At 34.5% G+C, this 27,044-nt stretch overlaps 4 protein-coding genes across 6 annotated transcripts; 2 read left to right on the forward strand and 2 right to left on the reverse strand.

The window, feature by feature from the left end:
* The first annotated feature begins 712 nt into the window (after nucleotides 1-712).
* bgm (acyl-CoA synthetase bubblegum family member 1) lies at nucleotides 713-16,980 on the forward strand. 3 transcript variants are annotated; one of them, XM_033472763.2, is made up of 13 exons: nucleotides 713-1,154; nucleotides 12,628-12,695; nucleotides 12,792-12,846; nucleotides 12,935-13,142; nucleotides 13,301-13,435; nucleotides 13,508-13,703; nucleotides 13,768-13,869; nucleotides 13,952-14,098; nucleotides 14,170-14,645; nucleotides 14,761-14,975; nucleotides 15,068-15,219; nucleotides 15,296-15,421; nucleotides 15,686-16,980. In XM_033472763.2, the coding sequence occupies exons 2-13, from the start codon at nucleotides 12,633-12,635 to the stop codon at nucleotides 15,878-15,880; spliced, it is 2,070 nt and encodes a 689-aa protein (XP_033328654.2). In that variant the 5' UTR covers nucleotides 713-1,154; nucleotides 12,628-12,632; the 3' UTR covers nucleotides 15,881-16,980. The 3 variants fall into 3 exon arrangements, with proteins under 3 accessions (XP_033328654.2, XP_033328655.2, XP_033328653.2); XM_033472764.2 differs by having other exon boundaries at nucleotides 713-866; XM_033472762.2 differs by lacking the exon at nucleotides 713-1,154 and adding an exon at nucleotides 8,245-8,364.
* A 281-nt stretch (nucleotides 16,981-17,261) lies between these two features.
* On the reverse strand, nucleotides 17,262-19,762 carry endos (endosulfine alpha). Its single transcript, XM_033472759.2, has 3 exons — nucleotides 19,462-19,762; nucleotides 18,579-18,695; nucleotides 17,262-18,190 (listed from the first exon to the last, which is right to left on the reverse strand). The coding sequence occupies exons 1-3, from the start codon at nucleotides 19,501-19,503 to the stop codon at nucleotides 18,020-18,022; spliced, it is 330 nt and encodes a 109-aa protein (XP_033328650.1). The 5' UTR covers nucleotides 19,504-19,762; the 3' UTR covers nucleotides 17,262-18,019.
* On the forward strand, nucleotides 19,751-21,520 carry LOC117221652 (uncharacterized). Its single transcript, XM_033472758.2, has 4 exons — nucleotides 19,751-19,854; nucleotides 20,236-20,367; nucleotides 20,525-20,621; nucleotides 20,696-21,520. The coding sequence occupies exons 3-4, from the start codon at nucleotides 20,604-20,606 to the stop codon at nucleotides 21,461-21,463; spliced, it is 786 nt and encodes a 261-aa protein (XP_033328649.1). The 5' UTR covers nucleotides 19,751-19,854; nucleotides 20,236-20,367; nucleotides 20,525-20,603; the 3' UTR covers nucleotides 21,464-21,520.
* Nucleotides 21,475-23,490, reverse strand: LOC117221651 (proline-rich protein PRCC). Its single transcript, XM_033472757.2, has 3 exons — nucleotides 23,015-23,490; nucleotides 22,873-22,929; nucleotides 21,475-22,424 (listed from the first exon to the last, which is right to left on the reverse strand). Exons 1-3 carry the CDS (start codon nucleotides 23,360-23,362, stop codon nucleotides 21,546-21,548), a joined length of 1,284 nt encoding a protein of 427 aa, XP_033328648.1. The 5' UTR covers nucleotides 23,363-23,490; the 3' UTR covers nucleotides 21,475-21,545.
* Between the last annotated feature and the right edge of the window lie 3,554 nt (nucleotides 23,491-27,044).

Raw genomic sequence — 27,044 nt, forward strand, 5'->3', positions numbered from 1 at the left:
TCAATTTCATATGCATAAATCGCAATAAATTATATAAAATAGAAATACTGTAGATCAGAAATCATGTTTTGGATTTCGAGTTCAAACAGCTTCGACTGCAAAGGGTTAATATAATAATATTAACAGAAGCATCTTACACGCGTTGTCTAATTTGCTGGTTTAGAATGTAGAGACTGTCTTATGAACGTTTCTTCTAGAGAACAATAACATTTTCTACATATCAGAGAGATTCCAAATTTCAGATTCTAACATGACTGCGTATTTGTATCGCTTTACACGGTATAGTCTCATTTCACAAATTTTCGTTCCAGATAAAAGAAGACTGTGAAAAAGCTGATAACTTTATCGACTTACGCACGCTTCCTAGAAATAGATGCAGAAAACGTGGTCTCGCAGTTTTCATAAATATTCGCGTTGCGCACTAACATTTGACCGATTGGGTTAAGGTGGAAAAATTATACATTGTCGGGGCATGAAAATGTGTGAATTTTCACTGGAGAAGCGTGTAAGAATGACAACAATCGGATGATAACGACAATGTAGTTTTTCATCACGTTGTTTACGCGGTGAATGGAAATTTTCTATTAATCGTTCGAAGAAAAGTCAAGAGTTAGGCGACCGGCAACTCCGTGCCCGACAGCCACGGCCGGTCCCCGCCACATGCTCACGGACAAAGGGGCTCCGCGGGACCGAGAGACTCACAAACTCACGGAATAGCGGCAGTGTTCCGTCGTTCCGTGTCCGTGTAGATCCCGAGTAGATCGCGAGGCGAGCGTGGATTATCACGGCGGACACGGCGTGTCCCTGTCAGTATCGCAAGAACGTTCGTGTCGCGTGGAAGTTGTCGCGGCCGGAAGGAGCCCGAGGTACAGACCCAACGTGAATCGTTCGTTTGTTCGTTGGTTTTTTTTTCAGTTCGGTTCGTTCGATTCGTTCGTCGGTTCGTTGCTTCACATCGTTTCGTTGATTTGTTCGTGGTCACCGTAAAGATTGCGATTCAACGAACGTCGCATCAGATACGTGCCCTTCGAATATTACCGCACACGACTGACTCGTGAGATATTCCGCGATCTAGCTTACGAAATATTTCATTTTCTTAGAAGAGATAAGAGAGAAGGAAAACGTAGAACGAAGAAGGAAACTCGAGGAGAACGGTGAGCCTGCAAATATTTACACGTCGTCCAGGTCGATTCGTCGTTCGGCATTTTCTTACGCTCCATCTTTTAGTGTTCTTGTCTATAATTTAACAATAAAGCGATATGTACTGTTAGGTGGAACGATGAGGATTTGGGTGTCGTGTATACGGCACTGATTTCAAAACACTGAGCGGATTCCGATGTGGCGTGATCGCCGGTAACGGGTTGTGTATGCTCGTTCCCCACTTTGCGGAGGATCCGCGCCGATATCGCGTTATCTCGACCATTATAAATTCTGTGACCGATGTATGGCGTTTACCATGCACGTTATGTTTCAACAATTTCACGCGCACGTAATCTTCTATATTGTAGATTGTAGACGATCGTGCGCGTTGTAGAAGGAAAAGCGTAGCTACGGCTGACGATTAGCGCGAACGGTAGCCCGGAATCGGATGTTCGAATCGGCGACGGGAACGGACCAATCGTGCCGCACAACGTCAATGGAAAAACTCGATGGTTCCACCTGCCAGATACTATTATCGTTTACTCTGATTCACGTATATCGCACGCCGTAGTAAAATGAGGATGCGGATGGGTTGCTGAACGCAACGTGTTCACGTTCACGGTCAACACGTGCTCGGCCTTTAACTTTTCTTTTTTGGTCGAGAACGAGAACTGCTACGGCGACTTTCTTTCGTTTCGAACTGTTCGGTTCAGCGGAATTAATCGACAAACTGGGTACCAAGTATTATATTCCGCCAATTTCGTCGCGGATAGCTGATATTGACAATATATCAGAATATAGTTGTTTTGTTTTTCTCGCAGAGCGAACATCTCTTTCTTGCTTTCAGCTTCTGTTTACTTATTTTTATCGGACAGCGAACACGTCAACATGTTCGACATTGTAGTTATAACTTCCTTAAGGGCTCGACTATCGAAATGTAACGTCGCGGTCACGCGGACTTGTCTGGTTTTTTGATCTGATCGAACTTTTAGAATTTAAACGTTCTCTTGTCGAGAACGTCGTGCACCGAAATTTGCAACTTTCGAAGGAACGATTTATTTCTGCGACATTTTAACAGACGGAACGTCGTGAGTTCTTGGGAAATCGATTCGAGAGGTGTCCGATTTTTTTACGTGACCAACCGTATACAATTTTGTATGACAATGATAAACAAACTAATCGATTGAATTCATAATAATCTTGAGTACAACGCGCCCTGAACATAACTAATATTTACTAATATTTTAATTTATTTACTAATATTACCAATATTTACCGAACTCTGAGTTAATACTACGTGATACCGTATATCAGAGAAATAAATCATCATTTTCGTATGTTATCGGATGCAACCTCACGATTTTACCTATCTTAAATGTAATCTTCTATCAAGTGGGATGGTTCATAATCTACAATTTCACCTCTATCGCTGTAGCTGTCCACCAATAATGTTATCGTCATTCATAATTTTGTGACCTGGCTTATTATGCTTAGATATCAATTTGTAATCCCTTTAAAATACCATCACGATTAGAATTAGTTAGATAGGTCAAACACAATTTATATTTTTGTTGATATCGTTGCAGTAACATCGTCGCAAAAGTTGTATATTCAAGTATACACGCGAACAAGTTTATATGTATAATGAACAATATTCAACAATTACCTTTTTTTAACCACGAATAAAGATACGAGCAAATCGAATATTCTTCATCGTTGTGTACGGAAATACCTATTATATGTGATTTCATCTAATATTGCGTATGAAAATAATTATAATTCCTAAATGTTAAAAAAAACGATGTCGACCAACGGTAACAACAGTAACGCATTTTCTAAAGCAAACAATCGCCGTGTTGTTTTGATTGTTCATGATGTAATAACTGTAGAAGCTCTAATTATGTACAAAGTAAAACTAGAATGGCGTCTGTATCAGGAATGCTGGGCAATTGTAGGTGTACGCTTATTACGTCTAATCCAATGACTTGAATTTTCAGTTTTTAATTGAATGCTTCGTTAACATGTTCCGCCATGTTATTACCGTATGGCGTATGATTCCACGAACGTTTCGTTTCATTTGTATTGCGCTACTTCGTATAACTATCTCAGTGTACTGATACGAATTCTATGTAAATACTGTGTACTAATCCTAAAACTGTTTGTCTAACCATGTGTTAACCGCCACTCGGCTTTAATTGTGATACTTATAAGAACATGTTTTATTGTTTGGAGCTTCTAATGGCTTCGAACTTCACCGGCTCAAGTGATCTTTCAGGCTGAATAAAATGACATTTCATAAAAAAAATCTCGTGTTACTATCAATTATAATGCTGTTGAAATTAATGTCCTTTTCCCCGTATGTATAGTGATCGTTCGCTTTGTTACAATAAAAATCGTAGATCACTGTTCACGACCGAAATAAGTGTTACCGGTACACGTTCGCATAGTAAATAACAGAGATTTCAGTTGAACCGAACGCGAACACAAACAAATTCGCTGCATTAATATTGATTCGACGAGATATAGGAGCCAAATAGAAAGTTCTCTCTGTGTTTAACATTTTAATAAATGCAGAATATAATGCTCAAAATGTGTTCCTCTAATCTTTCTACTGCTTCGATTGTCATCCACTAATTTTTTTGTTGCATAAATGTGTAAGTTTCTGTCAAAACTGCGGTCTCATAGTTGCACATTGTAGTGTCAATGAATACATTACAATTACAGACAGAAACTAATATAGATAATAAATTGTAAAACTTTGACGTGCGACTTTGTTAAACGTGGAATAGAACACAAAATTATTACAGAATATACGAGAGCTGACGTACCAGTCGTCGTGATAAATAAGTTTTCTGGTTAGACTTCGAACTGATTTTCAAGCAATTCTATGAATAGCTTCCATTATAAATAAAACTCCACTTAACTAGTTTCCGGTTTTAATAATAAGCCACTGTGAACTGTGGTCAGATTAATAATTAAGACGCTGGGCGTATCAACTTTTTACATACATCATCTTATATACATATTGATGCATCATCATCTTATACATCTTATACATATTGATATTGGCGCAGATAATACGCAATTCTATAAACGTTATTTTTAACACTTATAATAATTCTCGTTTCTCGAAATAGATACAGAAAACTTTTATTTCGTAGAAAGATCTGTATGTAGTTCGATGAGCAATGTCGATAAAAATATTTCACATCAAGACTATTCCTACAAATTGGAAACAATTCGAAAAGACTACTATTTTTTTAATCATTTATTAACTACTGTTAAATATTATTTTTTACTACTCTTTACCAAGACACTGCAAATACTTGTAGTATTTCATTTAACGTTTTTACGTGTATCCTATTGTGTGCTTAATAGTGTTTGCTAATATTATTTCGGAATTTATTGCGCTATTGTTCATTTATGTTAATATATATATATATATATAATACAAATACAAATAATGTTGTTTCTCGATGAAACTGTTCAAAGTACGAGAAATAGTTTTAGTGTTTTTGTTCAATGTTTTACCGATTTATTGGAAGTTCTTTATTTAGTATATCGGCAACACGTCGATAACTGGTAACTCGACTTGGTTCGGTAATTCCATAAAGCAAATTATTCGAGCGCATAGACCCACTTTTCGAGTTCAAACGAATCACCGGCGCGGCGTTTAACGGTACCATCTTCAACAGAACACAGAGGAAAGAAATTACAATAGGAGAAATGTCTGCTACGACAATGCCAGCGAAAACACATTTATTCTTAACTCTACAGTCGTATATACATATATACATCAATCCCAAATCTTCTGAAAAACATTGCTTCATTGTGTAATCGCAATCACACCTATCGCTTTTGACCTCGAAACAGACGCGTTTTGAATGGGTCAATATATTTTTAACCAAAACGAATCGCAAAGTTCTGATAACATCTCTCTTGTTCCCTGTTTATTGGGAACAAATTATCTCACTTCTTGAGAACTCGAATTCATTCGTGCTAATTAATGTTAATACTTTGAAAACTTTGAAAAATATTTATTTAAACTAATACATGCAAAAGAGAATCATTACATTATGTTACTTAAAAATAATTTAATATAATCAACGATCGATGTCGTCACTGTTTTTCATAAATAAGAAATTGCCATAATAATTATTATTAAACGATATTCTGACGTACCAACTGTTAACACCTTATCTATTGACTTTTAATACTCCTTTGAATATCGAGGAATGACAATGCACTTTTTAATTTGTTGCTCTTTTACTTGCAATCATTGTTATTAAAAAGGAAATGGTCAAAGTAATCTTCGATGTATTTATTTGATAGTGACAATTCGATTGATAATGATACGATTCAGGGAATGTGGAATAGAGTTTTTGTTAAAAATTATTTGAAAAAGTGAATTCAACAAAACGGCGGTCGTCTTCACTTAACACAATTATATCAATTACCACGTAACAATTAGCGGGCACGCACAACAACGGACACGTGTAAATACCTAATGCATATGTATTTAATTGTGTACTTATATGTATATCATATGCTTTGTGTAATATATGTATTTAACGTTTGGGCAGCCACGTCAAACGTCTACAAAATTGCATAAAATTACAGTATTTTACTCAATCAAATTTTCAAAGCAATGTTAAAAATTAACATTAAAATTTAAATTACAAAGCAATGTTATATAACATCGGTTACTTTTCCAACATTTCCAACTGTCTGGCAATTGATTGAAATTTTCATGTGCTTATTAAAAACGATCTACTATATAAACAAAACTAACATGCCTAGGATGAGTACCTTAAAATATATGATGAAAAGAAAAAAATTAATTAAAGAAAGTTTATAAGTGATCCTAAGCATACTCGGTGATATTTCTGGCAAAAGGATCCGGCGTTCGAGTGTTAATAGTCTAATTATCTTTAAGTTTAGATCCAACTTACTTCAATGAGAATTTATTGTAATTATTAGACGCCGTATTGCGGTCTTGAGCAATATTCTTTTGTTCTGTAATTGTTTCGCGATGTTAAATAATATTTATGATTTCACATAATTGCCCTCGCCGGTCGCATTTTCGAATTGCATAATTTGCGCATGTATCTTCCGGACGCAGGTCATTCGAACGTCAGCGTTTTTTTGCAACACTGGACCCAATGACGTACGTACCTGGCCTCTGAGAAACACGCGATCGACGCTATTACTAATTCCAAAGATTTTTTCGATCTAATGAAATACTAAAATTCGCTCTCGTCATCTAATCGGTTAGTCATAAAGAACGCGTACCGCGCTATGGCGTTATGTAATGCGACAGGGGCAATCGTTACAATATTTTGTTTCCTGTGTTTCGTCTTAGACAATGATTTATTGCCTTCTTAACGTGTTCCGTAGAAATTCTGCCGCTTTTGTACAGTTTGTACAATTTCTACAGTTTCTACAGTTTCTATATCAACGCGACACTCGTACTACTATCTACAACAGGGAGACGATTATGCAAGTTCTCGCGTGTTGCATAGCACTTTTTGCGAAGTCAACAGGCTACAGTTTCTATTCGTTACAATGAACCTTAGGTCTTGCAAGGTTTCCGATAACAAACTTCTCCCGTTCTTTCGTTGAAATCATTATTCGTGATCCGACATTAGGTTCTATTGGCCTAAACATTGCCCTTCATCGCTCCGGAACCGTCAGAGATATAGTCGAATTACCTATCTCGAATTCTTTGTTTTATAATTGCTAAAACAGTGAAGACCGTTATCTTTTCATTGGAACTCCATAAAAATCAGCGGAAATCTTAATTGTTCCAAACGAGAAGAAACAATTGCTCGAAAAGAAGATTCCACAACCGAAGTGAAATACAAGTTTGTTTTCTTTTCTAGTAGGTCTAATAGGTTGAAAATAATGTAACAGTATTTTGAAAGTCTTTTAATCTCTCCGCTGCTTTGTCTCTTCCACTTATCACGTATTTGCCGTAAATGCATAAAATCCGCAGTCTAATAATAATAATGATCGTCGTAATAATCAACAGATTTGTTCACTTGTTTTGCGTCTGAAAAAATTCTTAATATTATTATCGATATTCGGGTCAAGGTTCTCTTAGCAACAATTGTTTTGATTACGACACTGTTTAATTTTTCTCACAAATATATGTTTCTTTGTTTAATTGAAGATTGAAAAATATGCTTATGCCTCGTCGTAATGGTCGCGTGCCTGTCGCGTCGTGTTCAAAAACAATTCTGAAAATTCTTCAGCATTTTCAGCAAGAACATGTAGGTGCATTAAATTCTCCCCAATTGTTCTTCAACTTGTAAACATAAATGGACAATATTTGAGAAGAGGAAAGATATAGTTATTTTATTATTATAGTTATTATACTATAGTTATGTTTAGTTATTATATTATAGTTATATTACAGTTATTATATTATAGTTATTATATTATATTATGGATTGTCAATAATTATAAAAACGGAGCACAAGGCTCGAACAATCGTATCTCCTCTTCCAAAATTGTCCATTTTTGTTTAAAAGTCGAAGGACAATTGTCGACACATGTTGATCGAAGTTCAACATTCCAAAAATTACCAAAATGACGTTTTCCTAAAGTCGAAACTTTTGTACTCGTCTAGCAGTCTCGAGAAAAATATCTTTAGCAACACCATCGATTAGTAGATAGCGCGCCTGTACCAGTTATTTAAACCTTAAAGTGTATATTCTAGAACACAACGTGTCATTATATAATCCGAAATACAAAATAGCGTCGTTCTAATTATTCGAAGAGTCAACTAAATACTTCGGTGCTGTAGAGTTCTTACCGTTGTCGTAGTCGTCGAAGAGAAATATTGAACTCGCCAATATAAAAGATAACAATAATTTTCATTCTAATATTATTACTAATCGGACCAGCGAATCGTGGAGTAATTGTTTCCCATTTGTGCTTCGAATAATGGAAAAGTGATCCGTCGGAGAGCTTTTGTGTCTGCAGAAAATAGATTCTACGCTACTGTAAGTGCATCTAGCACTCTGGTTTGTTTCCCCGGTTCTAAGGAAGCCAAATGCAGGTGCAAACCAATGAAATATCCATTTTACGTTTGAATGTGCCGCCGAAAGGTGGTGTGATGTTCTATTATTGATTTTGGCGAGTCCGTCAGTTTCGTTTCGCTCGTGGAATCCTAACGCGCTACCTCGAAAGCCGCCAAGATGGTTATTCTACTTGTTAAAGGTAATTCCTCTAATTTAATTACATGAAACGGCTCATCCCTCAAGCTAAACATTCGCTACCCGAATATCGAAAGTACCGCGAGATAACGTCGCTCTCAACACAGGATATTCGCTTCCGAAAAAGATGGCACTGTCAAGTACACGTTCGATCGACCAATCTAACATTAAATAATTTAATAACTACGCACTATACCATTGTTGTTCCGCGAATGTTAATTAGAAACGCGCGGAAACGTTTCGAGCAATCAACGAATTAGCACCCTTCACTTGGCCGCGACTATTTCATTAACGTTTCAGAAATTTTCAACAAAATGATTTACGGTACATTTTCGTCGATCCACGCGCGACACGACATCAATTCGTCTGTGCCATGAAAACCTAGAGAATTGTTCAATAAATAACGAATTCGAGTCGAAGTTGTTCGAAGCGATTTCAAATTCCTTCGATCTCCAGATTTCCTCGTGGTTTTTTCAAATCTCGCACATCGACCAATCAAAACGGACTGTTTTCATTGAACCTCGTTGATCTTTTGTTGGCGATTTATTGATCAAAATTATGAACGAAAACATAGTTTCTATTTCCGGGAACAAATTGCGGACGCGTGAAAGTGTGCTCGGCTCTTTTATTAATGTCGAATACAAGAAAATTCGGGAACATGCTTTTCAGTGAAATGAACAGGGTCATTTCTGTTTACCAGCTTAGAATAATAAATCATTTTTCCTGGCCTACATATATCTATATTACCACAGCAACAGTCAGCCCACCGTGACGAAATTATTCAACAAGTTTCAATATATGTACAACACTGGCGCGATAGTTATATTGAATAAATAAGCAAGTCGGTCTTTTCCGGGTGTAAGTCGTAAGTACTTAGGTGCTATAGCAAGCACGACCATGTTAAACACGCGTGTCAGTATTCGCGAGGCGGTAATTTCAAAGGATTCCTAAGTCTCCGTATTCCGCTGAAAACAATCTTTATCTATTCGACATTAATTTCAACAAAGACTTTCAAGCTCTACTCTAGATTGTAAAAATTACGGAGAGTGATCCATAGTGGCTAAAATACAAAATTTATGACGTTGCATCGAATAGAATCGCGTGAAATAAAACGTGCAATGAAATCGTTTAAATGATTGAACAGTGGACGGGATAGCATTTCTCTTGAAAAAATAAGAGAAACAAACAGGATATTATTTCATTATTAAATTATTTCTGAACATTATTACTCGAATATGCCAACACTTGCCCAGCAATTTTGTAAAACGTTCAGAAACGTTCGCGTTATTACTTTTCATATTTTGATTATGCCAGTACCGTTAGCACTCATCTATTAGAGAGAAGTCTATGATTCCGTAGAATTCGTGCATATTGAATCCACTATATGAGCCGTTTATTCTGAAAGTGGCATAAGTCACTTTGTTTTTAAGTATTTAAGTATTGTTATTTTTATTTAAGTATTTAAGTATTGTTATTTTTATTTAAGTATTTAAGTATTGTTATTTTTATTTAAGTATTTAGGTATTGTATTAGTATTATGTTAAGTATTTGTTATTTAGTATTTAAGTTTGTTTTAAGTATTTAAGGGTTTGCGTTTTAACACGTTTCAAAATATGGATGCTAACTTTCGAGAAGATTTACTTGTATTCGTTATCTCAGGATACTGATATTTTTCTCCGTATAAATAATTTCGTATAAACATTAAAAAATCACCACTTTCCATTACGGTAAAGTGCCACTTATGCCACTTTCAAAATAAACGGCTCATATAGCGAATTCGGAACTTTTCGTTCCGTCATCAGCGACCTCGAGAATGCACTCGACATTACTAATCGTATGTTCGAGGAACAGATCCGACGAAATCGCGAATTTGTCGCCGATTTTCCGCCAGCTCTGTTTCAAAGATTCTAGCTACATACTAGTCTGTTGTACGCGAATCAGTTGTCTAATTGAAATCGATCGGTTTCATTGGATTGCGGGCGCTGTGTTGACGTTGACGGTAACACGCGCAGCAAGTATCATCCATGTCAACGACTCGGAACAATAAACGTTCCCAGCGTTGTTGTATCGATATCGTTGGCTGGACGTGTTCGATACAAAGCTAGCTAGCACCAGGCAGCGATCTATTCGCGCGTGATGATTTCACGGCTCGAGATCCACGACCGACGACCCTGGACCAACCACAGACAGGGTCAGTCCCAAACGAAGTCCCTCCACTTTTCGAAATTCAGCGTTCGTTCGGATGATTTATCGATACTTTACGTAAGAGGCTCGTGCACGCCTGGAAACGGTGATGTATAGCATGTGCACTTTGCCCGTGCATCGCCTGATACACGGGCAAGAGTTAAAACAAAAAAAGAAGCACAGAAAATGAGGAACGATACGTAACATATTCAAAACATCGTTGATAACAACCGGCTCTCCACTGGGATAGTCGCTTTCGAACTTAGAAAACATTGCAGAATAGCTTACAAATCAGTTTTCTTCAATTTGTTTACTTATTTTGGAAGCATTCTTTTTCACGAACAGCTTGGGATCCGAGCACAATGAATTTCTAAACGAAATTCTTGAGAAACTTCAGAACGATTGGAACGGCTTGAAATAATGTTTGAGATATTTTATCAATTTGAGAAATTTCCCAAAGATAAAATATTTATTTTGCTTTGTGATCGTTGATTAACTTGAGAAATTACTAACTTACAGTGTATTCTAAAGCGAATTTCTAAACGAAATTCTTGAGAAACTTCAGAACGATTGGAACGGCTTGAAATAATGTTTGAAATATTTTATCAATTTGAGAAATTTCCCAAAGATAAAATATTGATTTGCTTTGTGATCATCGATTAACTTGAGAAATTACTAACTTACAGTGTATTCTAAAGCGAATTTCTAAACGAAATTCTTGAGAAACTTCAGAACGATTGGAACGGCTTGAAATAATGTTTGAAATATTTTATCAATTTGAGAAATTTCCCAAAGATAAAATATTGATTTGCTTTGTGATCGTCGATTAACTTGAGAAATTATTAACTTACAGTGTATTCTAAAGCGAATTTCTAAACGAAATTCTTGAGAAACTTCAGAACGATTGGAACGGCTTGAAATAATGTTTGAAATATTTTATCAATTTGAGAAATTTCCCAAAGATAAAATATTGATTTGCTTTGTGATCGTCGATTAACTTGAGAAATTACTAACTTACAGTGTATTCTAAAGCGAATTTCTAAACGAAATTCTTGAGAAACTTCAGAACGATTGGAACGGCTTGAAATAATGTTTGAGATATTTTATCAATTTGTGAAATTTCCCAAAGATAAAATATTGATTTGCTTTGTGATCGTCGATTAACTTGAGAAATTACTAACTTACAGCGTATTCGCTTTTCCATCGAGCATTATCATTATCGCGTAAATTTCGCTAATTGCGTGAACGGAAAAGAATAGTATCACAGAAGTATGAAAAGTATGAATCATGAACTGTATGAATTACAAAGTTCAATTCCCTGAAAAAGAAAGCTCTGACTGTACACCTTCTTCGCAGATCTTTTAGAATTTTCTTACAATTACCACTTGATCTATAATCTTATCCGATTCTCTTGGAAGACTTCTCTTTTTATCGCACCTACGTATTTTGCTGAACTAAAAGAATACTAAGGTTTGCAGTACAATACGCGATTCGAGATAAACGGTACGTTATTGTAGTGGGCAATGTGTTGTTTGTTTTCGTGTTTCGGTAAAAATTCGTCACGTCTGTAATCGGGAATCAATTATCTGCGTAGCCAAAGTAGGGTTGAATTCACTGTAATCGGCACACGAATGGAATATCATCGATGACCTTTAACATCCTCTAAAGATGAATCGCAAGAATATAACGATAAATCAAACATGTCTTCGATTTAATAGAATCGAGGAAATTAAAGTGTTTGTGATTTTCATTAATAATTGATTGCTCGCACGACAAATTCTTATTTCCTTGATGTACAGTGAGAAGCAAAACTGAGTGAACTCTTTTAAAATGGTACAACTGTTTTGAAACTGGTCTAACTGGTCTTGAATTTTTTTTATAAACGTTAGAGGGATTAGTTCACTGTACAATGACTAAAACACGTTTCTTTTTTATTAATTTTGCTATTACTTGGAATAAAAAGAATATAAAAAACGTTACTTTTTCTTTTATCTTTCATTTGATACTTCTCGATGATTAGTAACTTCTTTAATATTAATATGATCACCTGATTAATCAATTATGTAATTATTTATCGTTTCAGATAACATGACAACCGTGCAGCCGATTCAATCGAATGGGGCGGTAAAAGGATTCGCGTTGAACGAAAAGGTAAAATAATTTCGATAGAAACTTGGAAAACCAAGAAAAGTTGAAGAGCAGGAGAATTGTTTTACTAATTCATTTTTCGATGATTAATTCTATTAGGATAAGATGGAAAAGGGTAGCTATTATACAAATTACAGCGCTACCGGCCTCGATGGTACGTACTCGCAAAATGTTTTATTTAAGAATAGCATTTCTAACGAAGTCTGTTACATGCTATTATAATTTTGCACTTGTTACTACAGGTCCAGATCAGATCTTGAAAGCGGATTCGACGGTCACAACGCTACCGAATGGACGCGTGAAAATCAAATTAAGTAGCGAGGACATTAATCCCACGCCGCCAATATCGGTCCCTGGATTATTAACAAGAATAGCTAATTCACATGGTGGACATACTGCATTCGTAACGAGACCCGATGCCAACGGAAAAAGAAAGACGTACAGTTACAAGTACGTATTTTGGTTGATTTTTGAAAATGAACAGAACTTCTTACTAGATTTAATATTTTTTATTAGAATAAAAATTTGATTTTTGTTTTTTGAAATTCTTCTATGAAAGCATAAAATTGTCACTGGAGTTTACTTATTTGTTGGATTTTCCATTTCAGAGACTATGAGAACCAAGTGAAAACTGTGGCGAAAGCTTTTCTAAAACTGGGTCTAGAACGTTATCACGGTGTCTGTATCATAGGATTTAATAGTCCAGAATGGGTTATCTCAGATATCGCTGCAATTTATGCAGGGTAAATACAATTTTATCTAAATTTATCCTAAAAGGTAATATAAACTAACACCCTCCTCTACTACGTTTTCAGAGGATTTGCTGTTGGAGTCTACACAACAAACACTCCAGAAGCGTGTCACTTTTGTGCCGACAATAGTCGAGCCAATATAATAGTGGTTGAAGACACAAAGCAGCTGGAAAAGATACAGAAAATAAAGAAAAACCTTCCTTTCTTGAAAGCGATCATCATGTACGATGAGGAATCCGAAGACAAGGATGTCTTAAGTGTTAGTAACTAATTTTACAATATATAATCTGTTGCAGAACTTCATAACAATTTGTGTATTGTAGTGGAACGATGTGATCAAAATGGGAGAGGCAGAGTCTGATGACAAATTGAACGCTGTTCTAAAGACTATTGGCGTCAACGAATGCTGTACCCTAGTTTACACGGTACGAGAACTCAAATTTATTTAATAATAATGAACAGTAATACAAATATACGAAAAAGTAAATACTCATATTCTGCTTATAGTCAGGTACAGTTGGAAACCCAAAGGCTGTGATGCTGAATCATGACAACTTAATATATGATGCAAAGAATTTGATTGATGCTTGTAAATTTGAAAACACTACAGAGGTCCTAATTAGCTATCTACCATTATCTCATGTTGCAGCACAGGTAAGCATATTACGTTTAAAACAGAAACAAATTCAAATTCAGCATAAACATGTGACTCGTGATGATTTCAGGTTATTGATATATTCTGCTGCATGACAATCGCAGGCACATTGTACTTTGCCGACAAGAATGCATTGAAGGGTACCTTAGTCGAGACTTTAGTCGTAGCACGACCTACTGTTTTCGTTGGTGTGCCCAGAGTATGGGAAAAAATTTTTGAAAGAATGCAAGCAGTCGCACGAAACAATGGCATGATAAAAAGTTGGATTGCTTCTTGGGCAAAAGCACAAGGCCTATTTTACAATATGAATAAACTGAAAGGCACCGATTTTAAGCACTGGGGCTACTTAATCGCTAAATGGTTAATTTTTAACAAAGTGAAGGCAGCACTTGGTTTAGATAGATGTGGCGTATGTGTCACTGCAGCTGCACCTTTAAGTACTGAAATCAAACAGTACTTCCTGAGTTTGGATATTGTTATATTGGAAGCATATGGAATGTCGGAATGCGGTGGTGCACATACTTTAAGTACAAATGATCGTTGCAGGTAAAATTTACTACTTTTAATGTTTGAAAAGCTTTTAAGAAATTAATCACTTTCCCCAGTCTAGCATAATGCTGGCATAAAGCATCATGCTTAATAATACCTTGTATGTATGTAGACTTGGTGCTGTTGGTCCAACACTGGCTGCATTTTCCACAAAATTGGATAACCCAGATAGTACTGGTGAAGGAGAAATTTGTATGAGTGGTAGACATGTGTTTATGGGATACTTAAATGAACCTGAAAAAACTGCAGAAGTATTCGATGAAGATGGGTGGTTGCATACTGGTGATTTGGGCACGGAGGACTCGGATGGGTTTTTATATGTAACTGGTAAGTGTCTTTGATACACAATACAGGTATTTTATATTATTTTAATTCAGTTGACAGTGTTCCCAAAATATAATGATTTCATTCAATTTTAGGAAGAATCAAAGAATTGATTATCACTGCTGGTGGTGAGAATATACCTCCTGTTCACATAGAACAATTAATATTAGCTGAACTACCTGCACTGAGCAATGTTTTATTAATTGGCGATAAACGAAAGTACCTTACTACGCTGGTTACTTTGAAGGTAACAGTTTTATAATGATATCATTGTTAATTGTATGAGCGTTACTTCTGACAATTTATTATACATACTTTTTCAGACTGAAATGAACAATGAAACAGGTGCACCAAAAGATCAATTTACCCCAGATACTTTGAAATGGTTGCAGTCTATTGGAAGCAAGGCAACAACAGTTACAGAAATAGTACAAACTCGTGACCCTCTTGTAAGTTAATCACTATAATTCATTAATTACATTGTTTAACACTAACTTTGTGTTTGGATAACTAGTACGAAATTCTTGCAAGAAATGTTCGTGTGTGGTTTTTACAAATGAAACAGACAAAACTCGTAATGTTGAAAATTGAAGGAAAATTGGCTTTTGAATTGGTTAACATAACACAAAACTGTATTCGAATACAAAATTATTATCCAAGAATATTATAGTTCATAGATACTGTTCAGCATTTCATTAAAATATTTCTTTCAGGTATATGCTGAAATCGAGAAGGCAATTAAAAGAGCAAACACAAAAGTTATAAGTAATGCACAAAGGGTTCAGAAATTCCAAATTTTGCCACACGATTTCTCAGTACCAACTGGCGAATTGGGGCCAACCCTTAAAGTTAAGAGAAACGTTATTCACAAAATGTACGAAGGCCTGATAGAAGATATGTACAAGTAAATATGTTATATAGAAAAACGTGCTAAATGTGTCCGTCAAAAAAGTTCCAATATTATCACAAAAATACATATTGAAGCAACTGCCAATCAGCCTATATAAAACGCTTTAATACTTAAAGTAATTGTGATATTATACAAATTTAAAAAAAAAAAGAAGAAAACGTACTTTTACGGCAATTTACTTTTCACATTTATCAATAATTAATATTTAAAGCACTAAATTGAATTACGTTTTTGCATCAAGCAGCACTGTCCTAATTAATCTATACTTCGATGTAAAGAAATTAACATGGGGTATACATAATTGTATATTTTATAAGAAACTTTATTGTTACATTCAACTAAGAAGTATGTGTAAATTATTTTTTAATAATTGGCCGTATATACGATATGTAGCATATTGGATATATTTGAAAATATATCCTCTACACATATATGATGAAAAGAATTTGATATATCTTTTAATATAATAAAAAAATACAATTTGTTAGTACAAAGTACTTTGTTACTAATACATCAGTTTTTCTGACAATAAAAGCCTCTTCAATTATCTTTTGTTAAAATTTTAATAGTAAATTAAAAAAATGTATGTGAGATTTAGAAAATTTCGCAACATGATAATAGATAAGTGCCTCTGTGTGTACGAGTACAAATAATATATATATATACATATATATATATATATTAGTATTCAATAGGATTAATGTATACTAAGTACTATTATACTATTTACACTTACACTTTTATAAAAAAAAAAAATAGTATATATTTAATACATCAATGGGAAATCTTACTTAAATCATACATATGTTAAATAATTTATGTTGAAGAAAATAGAAAAATAGAATTACTAATTTTTGTTTGACTGAAGATATTTTATTGATATGTGAATAAACTAGTGTAAACAATACATAATATTGTCCACAAACTAAGGCAGTGAATTTTCGTTCCGCAAATTATGAATTAAGAATAATGTGCACATACTTTTTTCTGATGTTACTACATTTAAGTACTAATGTGACAACAAACACACTACTTAAATAATATGTATAATACAATCTAAAGTCATTGGTGATGTTATAATAAAAATTATACATGCAAGTTTGTTCTGTTTCAAATCTTTTTATTCATAAGTGCACTTCTGTTATTTTCGAATATATTAAGTTTTTGAGTACAAGCGAACAGATTATTAAATACTCAAGATTGTTATTCGTACAAAAAAATAAATTTATTATGTTTTCTACACACTTTAACACCGAGTATATGTATATAATAAAAATAAGTAAGGGAAGTTTATAATGTGTAGAAGCTTACTCTACAAGTATTTCTTCCTTTTTCTTTTGTTTCATTATTGTAATAACGGATGGGTAACTGAATAAATATTATTAAGTTTAAATAGCAATATATTACTAATATAGTTTACAATAACCAAAACAACTGCTATATTTAAGATTGTTTTATGCTACATACAGATTCTTATGACAACCTGACATCTTATAAGAAAATAGTCTTACTAAGCACATCACAGCAACTTTGGAAATGCAGATCTGTAAAATATCTTATCCTGAATCTCTATTGCATATACAAGTGGTTACATTTACATCATAATCCCATCTTACCAATTGTAGTTTGCCTTGTACTCCTAAATACCTAGCGTCATTGCTTATTTATACAACAAATTTTGAAACCCTACTTTCATGCATTCCTGAATCTAAAATCCAAATTTATTGCTGCCTAGGAAAGTAACTGAAATAATTAAACGAGGGGTGAGTGTTTATTCATGTGCAGACACTCCCATATTTAATGAAAATTTAGAACATAAGTGTTTAGTACATAACACGAAGTTATAAATTATAAATTGCTTCCTTTCTTTTTTTCCAAGTACCTTAAAGAGAACTTTTAAAATGTGCTCTTATGGCATATATAATATTACAAATTTTATACATATGACTGTGAACAGAAAATTTTTGCACTAAATTCTGATCATTGGACAAGCATCTAAGAAATATTACAAAAACTAATCTTTTTAACATAATACCATCTATCAAATATAAAGACATTGGATTGTTTCAAATTCGGATTGCATACAATCGCACTGTATCACTGGAGTTGCAATACTTTGAAAAATCTTACAAAATACTTATGAAGTACTCGAAGTATTAAATTTTTGTTGGATTATAGATGTTTTTCGTTGTGGTACAGTTTCCGGTGTAGGTATAGCATCACCTGTTGGCAAAACACCAGCTGGCTTTGGTTTAGCTGTATATTTTTGTTTTGCCATTTGATAATCCCCAGAATCAAAATATTTTTGCTGAAAGTGTTTTACAGATTTCATACAAACTGTCAATTAACCTAGTATTTTATTAACAACTTTTTGTTAAACTATGTGTTGAACATTGTTGACTATTATCAGTGACACAAAAATACATGAGATATAGGCAAAAGATATATTGTCAATATCACATTCAATTATTAATGAATCTTCTTTCTTATATTAGTTACAAGTTATGCTAGTTTTTCTACCAAAAGAATGATTTGACAATAATGATTGCCATTACATTTTCATTTCTCATATCAGACACAAATACTATTGCTCCATCAATAAGTTCCTTAAGTAATATTATTATTGTTCAACATTTTAATTCGTAAATAAATCTGAAAGAAAACTAGAGTGAAATATATAAGATTTGCATGTTTACCCCTTTAGCTAGCCTCTTCTGTAGGAACGCTGAATGTCCACTGATCGGACGACCAGTATTTGGGAACTTTGCCATTAGTTTTGCTTCCTCTAACTTCTCAATGTCATTTGAAGATAACTGCAATAAAAAAAATGATTTTTTTTATTTTAAATATGTAAGTATGTAATTAACATGGAATATTAATTTCTCAATCAACAAAAATCTATTCTTCGAATAAACTCATTCTATTTAGATGTTTCTAATTGTTAGTGAGTTACTGTATTTAACCCTTTATAATGCAGTGTAACTTTGAAATTACATATATAACTATACTTTTTAAGAGGATAAGTAGAGATTAACTCTTGCAATTATTACGACTTCTTTTATTTTTAATTTCAATAAACAAGAAAAGAACCATGTAAACATTCTACAGATTCATATAGTAGTTGTTTCTTTTTCCACACATGCATTTATATAATAAATTTATGTAATAATTATATAGTTTTGCGACTTTCATGTCACATGAAGCTGTAACAGTGTAACATATGCAATATATTTTATAACATTCACATTTCTCTTCCTCATTTGTTCTATAATATGAGAGGATTGAAATGGGGGAACTAAAATTTTGAACAAGAAATATTAATGATTATAAATCAACCGATGTTGTAACTTTAACGATTGTAACTTCAAACTTACAAACTGTTTTTCTTGAAATAAAATATATAAAAATTGTAAATTAATTGTTAATTTATACCACACACTTAATGTTTATTAATATCACGTCATATTATTCTCTTTTAGACGCAAAAAGGTAAGGTGATCTTATAAAGGGTTAATAGTTAAATGTATGTATTTATAAAATACATGAAGAAAAGTAAATTTTGTTGTATGCAGTTTTTACCTCAACTGTTCGAGCCAATTCACTTCCTTGGTCGTTGCTCATTCTTGCTGTTACTAACCAGTTTTTTCGGTCACCTTTTAAACACACGTTTCTACAGAAACGCGTGAAATACGCAGTGCAGTCACTCCGATTTCCTTTGTTCTAGCCTAATTTAAATTCGGATAACTCCGTAAGATCACAATTTTCCAAAGTTTTTCGTCATCGAAAACAAATGCAAATAACTGTCAATGAAAGCGTACACGAAAGACAGCAACAATGATTCGTGCAGGGTCACGCGTTTTCAGATGGCCGTTACCGGAATTTGATCTAGGTGTGAATCTCCATGACGTGTGAAGGCGATAAAAATCACAGTTTAAATAACGATTCGTGAACACATAACACTTATCGACTTATGTAAGTAATTTCTCATCAACTCTGTCATTAGTAAACTACATTTCCGGTTGGTAAATATAGTTAAAACAAAAATTCCATCTCGTATGATCGTTCATCCTCGACGTGGAAATCGGTCTTAAAATTTGTAATTGTCACCACCGAATTTCATTGAATTACTTTCAAGTGGATGTTACTTTAAATTTATAAGATCAATTGTTACTTGTAATGTACGACGAATCTAGTTAACTGCTCTAGATTTATACAGAAACTTAAAAAGTACATACGTTTTATTATACATTTCGCAAAAAACTGAGAACATATGTACATATGTATGTAGTATGGCGAACTACTGAGAATTTGTGTATTTAGGAACTCTTCTTTACATATTGTGTATTGTCGTAGCGAAATTTTGTCGATATTCTTGGATCGAATAAAAAACTTCAAAATCTTGGATATACAACGTGTAATTTAATTGTATCACTTTATGGGCAACGAGCCAAAATATCTGTACTGAAAATGCAACAAAATACATATGTAAGTATACTAGTACATATTATTTATGTTTGAACCTTAGACATGGTTGGTCGTGGTTGATTTGAATGTCATTCCTATATTCCTACTCCTACTTTCCTATTACATATCGATATCGTGGAGTTTCGAAGCTATGTTCACATTGGCTGTATTTTGACAGTTTTAACTTCACACACATGCGCACTGTAAAGTGAAATGAGTTTTCAAATTGTAACCGATTGTAACGTAGCGGATTCGACATGGATCATATTAGCGAAGTGAGTTATAATTTATATAAGGAAATTATTATATATTTATATATTACATATTTATAACAAAACTTAAACGACAGGTTCCATCGTCCTCACAAAATGATTCTGTCTACAATACAGCTTCAAATCTAAAATATCGGGAAAACAGTATTTCATCAGAGGAACAATCATTACTTGAACTCGTGCAGAAAGGAATTACCGATGAAACCAATGAAAATGTTGCATTTCAGAAAGAAATCTTACCCTTATTATCTAAATTAAAATTAGAACCAGAATTCTTGTCTAATGACATTAAGGACGGGCTGCAGAAAGTAGTTTCAATCTTAAAGTTTGAAAGATTATCTGACTTTGATAAAACAGATCTAAAAATAGTTTGCGAAAGAAAGAAAGTGGAAGAAGCAAAAAGAGAGCGAGAAGAAAAACAGTTAGCATTATTATATGATAACGTTTACAGAAAATATACTAAATTTTCAAAGAAACTCATGACTTTACAAGAAGCCGTAAATGATATAGAAGAACTTGTACAAGAAGGTCTGAAGGATGAAGAAGAAAGGCATTGTAAACAAGTTTTTTTGACTACAAAGTTGAAGGACTATAAACAAACTGTGGAGGAGTTGGAAGCTGATGTAGCAGAAATGCAAGTCGAAGATCTTTATCCTGAGAAAATTTTAAATAAATATAATAAGTATTTAGAAATGACTGGCGAACTAGCAGAAATCGATCAATGTCTTAGTCAGTATAAAGATTTACCGCCTAACTTATTACAAGCGAAAGCATTGCTCGAAGTTAAACGAAAGGAATACGAAACAGTAGAAAAAGAGTTTTACGAGAGGACAACCAACTTTTAACACGTTCCTCATACAAATAATCTAATTTTTATACAATAATAAACGATATTATATTTATATTTTTTATACAAATGTGTATGATTTAAAACCCATATTTCGATTGTGTTTGTTTTCTGGTCATCCTGTTTTGTGCCCATTGATTCTTTAACTCCATTTCCATTGCTTTAGCTTGGTGAGCCAAATACGTAATTTGATGCTTCTTTTTAGATTGTGAATTTACTCCACCCATCATGGAAACCGGTCTTTGGACAGGCTCTTCTGTTAATGCTTTCACCAACCATTCTCGTTCATCTGGTTTGATATCTTCGCCATTTATTTCAATAATACTTGATTCATCGATTTCTTTAGCTTTTCTCTTTATACTTCGTTTTCCACAGAGGTATTCGATAGCTTTCTCATCAAAAGCCACATTGCCTTCGGTATCAACATTATATTCTTGTTCTGGTATAGGTAATTTTGGGCCCACCTCAGCTTTATTTTTGAGTAGTATTTCTTCTTTTGGTAAATTCATGATATTACTCACTAATGTCTTCTGGGAGGCAATACTAGCTTCTGCTGTTTTGGCAGAACTATTAGGTAAATGCTCGTTACTCGCATCGTCTTTAAGCGAAGGATCAATTTCATTTGATTCTTTCTTCAAGCTTAGTTCGTTCATTAAAGCATCGGATATAACAGGAGTATCGGTGACTGATAGAGCAAAAAAATCAGTGCCAGATTCAGTACCGCTTACAGGAACTCCATCTTCGTCTTCAGAATTTGACTCATAATCTATACCTATAGAACTTTTCATTGGAGTAACTTTCATTACTTTATTTGCAATTGAACCTTTCGTATCTTTAGTTACCAAAGGTTTGTTCTGATGTATTTTCGTTTTATTAACAACACTAGGAATTAAATTATTAGTAGACTTGACTTCAGCTCCCTTTGGTAGTGGCAGAAGTGCAAAAAGTTTGGTACCTTTCTGGAATTATATATAAATTTATATCTTTCTCAGTTATGTTGGTATAAAAAGTTTGTTACAAATAAATTACATATTTAATTTTAATTTTGGAAATCAAAGATCACTTCAAAGAAGCATCGGTAACATGTATTTTAGTCTCAACTACATATGAGCCGTTTATTTTGAAAGTGGCATAAGTCACTTTGTTTTTAAGTCGATATATTTAAGGGTTTGCGTTTTAATACGTTTAAAAATATGGACGCTAACTTTAAGGGAAGATTGACTTGTATTTGTTATCTCAGGATACTGATATTTTTCTCAGTATAAATAATTTTGTATAAACATTAAAAAATCACCACTTTTCATTACGGTAAAGTGACTTATGCCACTTTCAAAATAAACAGCTCATATGCAAGATCAAAAAATATATGTTTATTTTTTGGATGACTCAATATTTATATATACTTACAGTGGAAGGTCTAATTCTATTGGCCCTTGCTTCATCTTCTTCTTCCACATCTTTGAACTGCAATAAATAGAATTCAATATCATTTCGTGATAGTTAATACGTAAAATTAAAGCATTTGATTGTGTGTCATTAATATACTTACTTCAGATAAAGAGGGAACAGTTATTTTAACTGGAGCACGATTCTTTTTAATCGGTTTTTCAGGTTTAAATTCTTCCTCTTTTTTCGGAGGAATATCATCATCTTCTATAACATTTTCTGGCTCGGCAAATAAACTTTTCGGTTTGGGTAATTTATCAAAATGTATTTTCTCGCCATTTTCCCTAACCTCTTCTACGATTTCATCGTGTTTAGGGGCAGGTAAACACAGCTTGTCATTTGTTTGTTTAATTACAAGTTCCTCTGTAGTTTTGTTAACGTTCCCTGTTTCACACTTGTTTCCTTCCTCGTCTGAACTTTCATCGCTGCTTCCGTATGCAACGAGACTCATCTTTCAAAATAAAAATACCTTTCATTTATACAAATTAACCATTTTTGTACGATGCAAGCAACATAACCTAATAGCACAGGCGAGGTATAGATGTGAAGTAGACTTGATACATACTGAATTATTTCATCATCCACGAATGGGACTTCGGAATCGGAAGCCTCGTTACCATTTTCGTATCGCGGTCATCGTTATCGATATTTCAAAGATTTAAGCTTCTTAACAAGAACCGAGTATTCTATATACCTCATTTGTATTACGGCACATTTATGACCGACTGTCGGTATTTTGAAGACAAAGTTGCCGTGGAAAATATAGAGGTCCCTGAATGAACCGTTACGGAGTAAATTTCTCTTTTGCCGACAATGTATATACTCGATTTAAATGCGTAAATTCTCAATAAATGAAATTACTATTGAATTGCTGTCAAATTTATATTTCTACTTTTATGATTTGAATATGTGCGCCTAATGAATTCGTGGTTTCCAAATCAAAAAGCGTGTCGTAATGCAAACGGGATATACAGAATACTCGATTCTCGTTGAGAAACATAAATTTCTGAAATATCGGTAACGATGAGCGCGACACAGAAATGGTAATGGGGCTTCTGTGGCCCTGTATCTCGTTTGTGATTCCATCGCAGGTCTCTTTCGCGAAAAAGCTATTAGAGCACTGTGAGTAAGCACAGAAACGACGTATATAGGATGTTTGTTTCTTGCTAACTAGGTCTAGTTTTACAAACTATCAGTAGACCAGTGCTGACCCATAAGCAAAACTGATAAAAAGATCTCGAAGATCTCCAAAATCCTAAACAAAAGAGCCCATAAAGGATTTTTTCGATTAGTTATAGTTTGTACAAATTTTTGTTTATAAGCAAAAAGCTTCTAATAAAAAAGGATCATCGGAGATTTGTTAATCTTGAAGCAAATCGCGAAATAGCATCGGATAACAGAAGACGATAGTTCGCCTTGATTCCCGGTAAAGCAATAAAATTCGCAGTTCCAAATGGGAAATGTCGGTTAGGTGGTCAGTGGAGGCTATAGCGAAAGGTTAGGACAGAAACAAAACGTAATTGCATTATAAACGGCTGAATAGCTCAATACGCCCTCGGGATAAGAGGCGCGCTTTAATCGAGGACTCTTTATCTCCGGCGCGTAAATCATGTCGAGCCGTCAAATCGGGCCGCTGTTCGCGCAACAAACGCAATAAGCTTCTCCGGCAATTACAACAAATTAACCATGAAATGGCTCGTTAATAAGACCGTTATTCTTGTTCATAACACTGCGGCCGCGCAAACTGGTTCGCGAATCCTTTCGGATCTGGCTTATTCGACTTTCGATGAAATGCAAATACTCGGTGTACACATTCCGCTATAATCGTATTCTATCGCTTCCCCGTTCATTCGTTTCATTTCACAAGTAAGACATCGGTTAAACTATAAACGAACGTCCAATGATTTCATTACCGGTTTTTATTGTTTCTAACGTTGGAAAAGGCGAGCACGATGATTGATGGGAACATTTACGTTATATCGCAGCTAGCGTTACACGCTTGAAAACGTTGCGCGATATTTTACGATCAATAAATTTCCTCGTAAATTATCGCTCTATGATACTGGATAGACACAATTATGCAAATATAATTATCGATCGTAATTGCGGCACGTCGATTATATTTATTCTCGAACGTTCAACGGTGGCGCGAACAATTTGCCATCGAAGTTCGTACTCTTTACGATTATTTAAGTGCGAAGAAGAAAATGAGTACAATATAAACCACCTTGTTCAAAGTTTCTACCGAATTATTTCTGTTTGATAATTTATATCACATCGTGTTCTCCTATCTTTATAATAATCAAAAGCACAAATTCGATTATGAAAAGAACGCCGACAAGAATTCTTGATAATAGGATCGTGCAGAAGAAAGAGCCTGTCGTTTTCCTTCTCTTAACCCCTTAACGTGCACGCTCGAGTTAACTCGAGCGCGCTAAACTGGCCAAACTGTGCACACTCGAGATAATTCGAGCGGCGTTATACTTTATGTTGCTATAATTTTTCACACTCGAATGCAATCGAGAATTGAAAGTAACAATGTGAAAGCAAAAAAGAAACAATTGTTTTATTGATATTTATCATTTACATGGGATTGTAAGCTATAACACTTACTTATTCAAGTATAAAATATATCCTTTTTCTATACTTATCACTTACGACTTATCTCTTCCTTGTGAGCCGCTTTCCGACAGCGTATTTATATTCAGATTCTGATTCGCTCATTTTTCAATATATATTTTACTAAAATATAATAATAATAATAATAACAATAACAATAATAATAACAACAACAACAACAACAACAACAACAACAATAATAATAATAAATAATAATAATAATAATAATAATAATAATAATAATAATAGTAGTAGTAGTAATATTCTGAAAATTAGAAATCATACTAATTGTATAAATATTTAATATTTTTGTATTTTTGTAATTTTCTTGCCAAGACAACGTTCTAAATCGTGTTTTTTTACATGAAAAAAAATTGATTTTTTTTGGCCGGCCTTTTAAAAAAAAACTGTGCATCAAGGGGTTAATTTTCGCTAAAATAAACAGAAACGACGAGACCCGCGATCAGGGGAAAGTCCGACGAGGGGTAAGGTGGAGGTCACGTGACGAATGGAGCCGCTGTGGAAGTATAAGTAGCGCACGGAACAATGATAACCGTGCGACAGAACAGCGAGTGGATTTTGCGAGTAGACCACAAGGACTCGTGTCTGGCTCGTGAGTGGCTCAGAATCCGCACTACATTCGGTTTTACGTTACAAAGTGATTATATGTACCCCTACAGCGTAACGCAATACGGATTTGGACGGTTCTTTAATCCGAAACAAAGCGTCGACTTCGATAGGCGTACACGTTGGTGTGGGTGTTGGTGTGGGTGCGAGTGTATGCGGGGGAGACCTCACACATCGTTCTACACTTTTAGAGAGAATTTCAGTCCTTGTTTTCTCCGTTGGCAAAATTCGAACAAAATTCAAACAATTCATAACGAACGACCAACGCGAACCAACTACAGTAATGTCTCTCTAATTGACGCTCAGATTGTCCACAGAAATGGACAATTTGGGAAGAGGAGATACGATTATTCGAGCCTTGCGGTTCGTTCTTATAGTCACGAATTGGCAACAATTATAAGAACGAGCTGCAGGGCTCAGATAATCGTATCTCCTCTTCCCAAATTGCCCATTTTTGTACGCGATCTGAGCGTCAATTAGGGAGACATTACTGTACACCAGAGGATCGTTCAGAAGCGATCGAATTTTTAGCGCAGACGAACAAATGTAGTTTTGTCACTGTTACAATGACAGCCAGAGAGAGAGAGAGAGAGAGAGAGAGAGAGAGAGAGAGAGAGAGAGAGAGACAGAGAGAGAGAGACTGCTCGGGTTTACTGCTCGGCACTTCCGGCGTCGATGAATGAGAGATAACAAGCCTGAGAAACGCACAGGGCTCGTTCATATCAGTGGTGCGTAAGCTGCGCCGAGATTTCAAGATTTCGAGATTTCAAGTTCTAAGTTCAAGTGTTGCAGCAATGTTTCACGCGTGCCGCCGAGCCGTGCGCTCGGTTGATGTTGGTGGCGAATGCAACGCGCAGCGCGCAACACGCGCGCGTCTAATAGCATGT

This window comes from Megalopta genalis, chromosome 7 (genome assembly GCF_051020955.1).
Source record: "Megalopta genalis isolate 19385.01 chromosome 7, iyMegGena1_principal, whole genome shotgun sequence".
Taxonomy (NCBI): Eukaryota; Metazoa; Arthropoda; class Insecta; order Hymenoptera; family Halictidae; genus Megalopta; species Megalopta genalis.